Genomic DNA, 6,292 nt, shown 5'->3' with positions numbered 1-6,292 from the left:
CAGAAACAACTGCTGGAGAACGTACACACATGCAGGATCTACACGTTTTCAAAAGTGGACCAGCGTGATTATTTCACGTCTTGTCGTGATACCGGGTTGAAGAAATGTTGTTTTGGCCACTTTGTTTGATATAATCACAACAATTTACCGTAAGTAAGTATGGGAATTGAACTCAGGTCTTCTTGATTAAAGCCCAATGCTTTATCAACTGAGCCACTGAATCTGTTGAGTTCAAGGGTGTATTGGATGCGGTTTTATTGCGGGTTTGGTTTTATTTGTTGGAAAAATAAATATAGAAATATAATTTGACACAAGAGGGCAGTATAGCCCTATTTATGGCTTTGAGTTTAAACTAAACCGTGACATCTACACGTTTTCCAAAGTTGACCAACGTGATTATTTCACGTCTTGTCGTGATATGGGTTGGGCACTGAAGTTACAGGAGTTTCTTCCCGTTGCTAAGCAACGGAACTAGGTCGAGTATTTAAAAGGTTATGGTTAACACGGTTAACGTGGTTTAACGTCGATGTAATATGTTGTTTTAGCGTACCTTTTGCTTAAACGAGGAACTGGGGGACGCCGGAATAATAGACATTTTACTCATAAGGCTGCTTCATTAAAAACGTGACTTTTAGACGTTTTCTTCGGCGTGGATCCAGGCAAATGAATCCTTTTCACCTTGAAAATATTACTTTTTTTTTTAGTTTTTTTTTTTTTTTGCATTTTAAATAATAGAACATTTCTCAGTGATCATAAATAAAACAAAATTAAATTTTTCTCGGTTTAAACCGATAGGTCGTTGTGGCAGGGGCGAATAAACATCTGGATATCTCCACTGGAGCGTGTTAATGCAAACGTGTAAGTTTCACGTTTGAGGGGGTAAACCGTGACATCTACACATTTTTCAAAGTGGACTATTTAGGCTGCTTCATTAAAAACGTGACATTTAGACGTTTTTTTCGGCGTGGATCGAGGCAAATGAATCCTTTTCACCTTGAAAATAATAAATGGGTTTTTTTTTGCGTTTTAAATAATAGACCATTACTCAGTGATCGTCAATAAAACAAAATTCCATTTTTCTCGGTTTAATGAAAACCAATAGGTCGTGATGGTAAGTTTCAGTTTAAGTGTAAACGTTGGGGGTTTAAACCGGCCGTGACAGCAGGAATATACCCACAATTCCCTTAGAGTGAATCTGTAGCGGTGTTTACAATGTTGATTTTTTTAGTTGTTTAAATGTTTCCTTGTATGAATTTCCTGTATAAACTTGATTATATCATTCTATATTATTTAAGACATCATGTTTTCATGTCCCGCTATGTCCAACTGGCACAAAGAGAGTGATTGTGAACTAAAATGTTTCCGTCAGTCATCACCTTTCTTGTGCCACTGACATGCCAGAAGCAGAAAAAGCATAGAGACATAGCATAGATGTCTGTAGAAATGTTTATAATTGAGTTATATCAGGTCAGAGAAATGGTAGCATTAACTATTAAGCTCCTGGCTGCTGAAGAATCCTGGCAAGGGTCTATGGCATGAACAGTACATGTAGTAATACATTTGTTTTTGTCACAAAGCCCTTTTCTTGATGCATGGAACTGTTATGTGATGGCCACAGCAATTCACTGTTTCTTTTCAAACTAACTGGGCAATATGAGACAAAGAAAGTCAGTGCATGCGTGAGGAAATAACAGTTGGGTTGTTTAGTTGTAATAATTTAGTTGTTACTGCCATCTATAGGACAACAGACATATAGGCTAAAGAAGTTAGCTAAGCAATGAATTCCTGATGTCCATTACTATTACATATTTAGTATTAGGCTAAGTTAATATATTATTAAAAATAAATGATAAATGAATTATTTAGGCTAAAAAATGTAATTATTGTGTCGAAGTCCACAAACAATGCCATTTGAACATTTTAAGAAGACTTTGTCAGATGTGGTAAATACAAACATTTGCACAGTTTTATTATGTTTCTGTGTTTTATATCGTTTATTGCATATACATAATAACTATTATGTCTATGGTTTATTGTCCTGAGCTGCGTTCTCAGTGGACTAGTATTTTGAAATGGTCAACATCAGCTGATTATAGTGGCACGTTATTGGTCGCAGTAGTAACAAACACACATTCGAGACCTTACTTTTCAATACGCGTCATTAAACCTACAGTTAACGGATTTCTTTGTTTACTGTTTATCACTCGTCCCGTTATGGCGGAACGGATCACGAGAGAAGATGCGTTGACACGGGAGGGCTTCAGACATGCGTGTCACATTATGCTTTACGGAGACTCTAGTGCCAAACTCTTCGGGAAAATCCCAATAAAACATATAGTTCTGGTAAGAAGGACTGCGCTTGCTGTGACCTTTATTTGAAGAGTGCGACTACGACAGGTTCCAAAGCAGGACGTTTAAAAATAACGTGTAAATTAATGAACGCCGTTGAATTTATGAACCTTAATTGAGATTATGTTATTTAGATGCAGATGCGCTTTGATGGCTTGCTGGGTTTCCCAGGGGGGTGAGTTCATCTTTCTGCACGAAAAAATAAAAAATCAAACTTTAAATGATGTCTTAAGTTGTTTATAAATGCACTGTAATTATTAATGTATTTTGTTTTTAAATCTGTAGATTGGTAAACCCGAATAAGGAGACGCTGGAGGCGGGACTTAGCAGAGAGCTTCACGAGGAGGTGGGCGTGGCTGTGTCGGTGGGCGTGGACGATCACATATCCTCCTGCCTTTCTCAATCTCCATCCTCCCCTCAGCTCATCACACACTTCTACATCAAGAAGATGACAGAGCCAGAGCTGAAAGAGATCGAGAGAGCAGCTGTAACTACGGCCACAGACCATGGTTTAGAGGTAAAAGCTCTGTCTGTTCTTTTCATGAGCGTGTAAATGTACTCATATTATGCAAATTTCGTGTCTGTCCCCAGGTAATGGGTATGGTCCGAGTCCCACTCTACTTCCTTAAGAATGGGGGTGGTCTCCCCTATTTCCTGTCCCACTCGTTCATCTGTAACTCTCGGGCCCAGCTGCTCTCTGCCCTGCACCACTGTAGACTGCTGTCCCAGGGGGAGCTGGAGAAGGCTGTGAGACAAGCTGAGCAGATGAGACGCACACACAGCGATGATCCACACTGACATTAGTTTACACAGCGGTGCCTTTTCACCCCTGGGCCATTACAGCTACATCACAGTAGCCCAACCCCCAAGTGCGGGTAGAAACACCCCCATGTCCTCACACTACCTTCAGTTCCTGATTCAGCCTTGTACAACATGTACTCTCCCTTAGATATCCTATGTCTCAAAGATGCAGACCCTAACCGTTTATCATAATATCACTAACAATTCATGAGCCCAGGTTCACTTAATAGTTGATAATAATGTTTTTCATACGTCAATAGTCCCCATTCTACAATATAAGAGCATTAATTGAAGCAAATTAATGACCCTGAGATGTTGCAATAATTATACCTCTAAAAAATGTAATTTGTTTTTGATAATTTGCATATGTAAATTTATTTATGATTTAAGCATAGTTGCTTAAGAGAGATGAATGCTATACTTATGGCACTGAAGCCATTCTGTTTGATGAATTCCTATCAGATCGGTTTATGAGATTTATATATTTGCAAGTTAAATGGTGCGTGCTAGTTTGACTAATAAACAGCAGATGACATGTGAGGCTTGAGTCTTATCCAAATTTGTACCAAAGCTGAGGTTTTAATCACATCACACTTGCAGTACTTAGAATGGCCACAGAATTGTGCTAGCAGGCTGGCTTATTTGACAGGCACTTTTTCGAGCAAGTATTTTTCATTGGTTGTAGGATAAAGCTGCAGTGTGTATTTGTACAAATAATAATAAAATAATTATCCGCCGTTGGTTAGCAAACAGTTAGTCCTGGCCCAAACTCATACCATTGTTTGCACAATACTGCAGACTCAAACAAACAGTAATGTTTTAATAGAGTTAGTCTTTTTTTTTTTTTTTTACTTTTTTTTTTACACAACCTTTAAATTAGTGTTTAAACGTCACCCATTAATAAATGAGAGGGCAGTAACTTTCATTTTAGCTTCCCCTTTTAAGTAGGAAACTGTTTTGCTGAATTCATGACTTTCAGAATTCTCATAATCTTTTAGTTAGAATCTCCATTATTCAGAATTCTTTGTTAACTGACTCATGTGATGGATGCATTTTCAGTAATTCAATGTTCTGTAAAATTATTACGGTAAGATGTGGCAATTTCTTGTAGCATGAAACTTTTTCTGCCTGTTTTCTTTATTTTATTTTATTCTAAACATATACCATGCTATATATTCTGGAAAAATACATCTAACTTCAAGAGAGTCTTCACATACAAGTGGTCTAAAAGTGTGAAAGTGTTTCTATTTCCCATTTTTCCCATTTCATTTTATTTTCCCATTTAAATTTTTATTGCAAACTATTTTATCAGCTTCAGAATTGGAGTGAAAGTTGAAATGAAAAATTGGTAGTGTCCACAAGTTTGTGTGAAACCTGATGTCCATGTTCTCCAGTACGGCTATTTGAGATGATTCAAAGATTATCTTGAGATTCAATGGCAGTAAGAACACCTGACCCACCTGAATAAAGTCACATGCTGCAAATTTGCTTAAATATTAATTTTATTGAAGGAGTTTCACCGCACTTACGATAAACAAGGTGCCAGACTAGAAGAACAAGACCAGAAATCTAAAAAAAAAACAAAAAAACCCACTAATTTCCACAGTTTCCGCAAGCTTTGTGTTTGGTGATTAAATTTGCTTTAAGGATTTAAGTGTGCGGACTGTTTATTTATTTTTTAAAATATTAATTAAAAATATTTCCTATTTTATTAAGGTTTTTTTTTGTTTATTTAATTTTTTTTCAGTTAAAAAATGATTTTGAATCTCAGATTTTCAGTGAGACTTTTGAACCCTACTTTATGATCAATACACACGTCTGTGTGTCATTGCCATGTTCTGCAGTTCATCAGCATCCCCGAACCAGAGCTTTGTGTTCATCAGACCACAGCAGGTGAAATCAGCTTTGTTATCGCCACTCAGGCCTCATTTGCATCGCTGCATGTGCAGTTTTGAACATGCGAGGCTATGAGTAATGAAACCAGAGACATGAAGTAGGTCAAAGCTGTGAGGACTGACTGACCAAGTGGAAACTGAACTGTCCCTAGGGAGGACGGGCAGGGGTAGTACGGGTTGATGCGGGAAGAGGGGAAATTGTAGAAACAATCGTATCGGAGGCATCGCCGACAATGTTGAACTGCATATTATTACCTGCCGGGCCCTGTAAGTCGCTTCTCGTATTGCACAATTCTGACAAACTGTTATAACGCTCACGTCACATCATGGCTTCCCCCCAGCCACCCTCACAGTGGAGTCGCCTTTCCAAGCATTCATGGGTGGGGTGATGCTTCCCGTAGACCATTGGTTTGCCACAAGGGAGCTGAAGCATGTGCAACAATCCTTGTATTACATCCATGAGTTTATAAGTCCTTCTTGACCCACGCACAGCATTACACATTCATATTGTTTATTATGTTCACTGTACGCATGTGTAGTTGTGTTGTGAGTGCGCTCTGTTTAATATTGGTGCTGCTGCACTGAATTTCTCTTTAGGGATCAATAATAATCAATCTTTTTATATCTAGTGAGATTGGGCCGCACTGCAGCTGCAGATGTTTCTCTCAGTGTATGTGTTTCTGTCTGGTTGTATGTGTAATATTGTCTGCGTCTTTGTGTGTGTGTGTGTGTGTGTGTGTGTGTGTATGTTTCACATTATAGGATTTAGGGAGGTTTATTTCCCTTTTGTCACATCCTTAGGATTTTATAGTGAGAGAAAGAGAGTGAACACAGGCTTAACCCAAGAGAGGAAGGAAACAAGCACAGGAAAGATGGGGGAGGTGAAGGGGTTGAACTTCTCTTGCGCACTCTTAGAAAAAAAAGGTTAAATCGGTTTCTACTATATGGGTTCTTGACTCAAAGAACTGTTTATGCGAAAAACTATTTCAGTTTTTTTTTTTTCTGGTAATAAAGAATGTTTTCAAGCTGTTCATGAAATGTATTAAAAAATAAGTTAAAACAAAATTAATTAATTAAAAATAAATCCATAAAATGATCGTATGATGGGAACCCCTAAATCCACATAATACCTGACAGAACCTTTTCTTCTAAAAGTGCCTCACTCAGAACAGGAATATTCAATTATTTATTAAATGAAATATTTATTAATTGTTAAAACACAAAATGTAATGATTACATTTACATTG

At 37.6% G+C, this 6,292-nt stretch overlaps 1 protein-coding gene across 1 annotated transcript; it reads left to right on the top strand.

Moving 5' to 3' along the window:
* Window positions 1-2,101: 2,101 nt before the first annotated feature.
* On the top strand, window positions 2,102-3,690 carry LOC120462816 (U8 snoRNA-decapping enzyme). Its single transcript, XM_039651504.2, has 4 exons — window positions 2,102-2,343; window positions 2,484-2,524; window positions 2,635-2,866; window positions 2,941-3,690. The coding sequence occupies exons 1-4, from the start codon at window positions 2,215-2,217 to the stop codon at window positions 3,145-3,147; spliced, it is 609 nt and encodes a 202-aa protein (XP_039507438.2). The 5' UTR covers window positions 2,102-2,214; the 3' UTR covers window positions 3,148-3,690.
* Window positions 3,691-6,292: the final 2,602 nt, after the last annotated feature.

Source organism: Pimephales promelas, chromosome 20 (genome assembly GCF_988280905.1).
Source record: "Pimephales promelas chromosome 20, fPimPro1.hap1.1, whole genome shotgun sequence".
Classification (NCBI taxonomy): domain Eukaryota; kingdom Metazoa; phylum Chordata; class Actinopteri; order Cypriniformes; family Leuciscidae; genus Pimephales; species Pimephales promelas.
The sequence above is the reverse complement of the archived record's forward strand: the minus strand, read 5'-3'. Positions and strand labels throughout refer to the sequence as shown.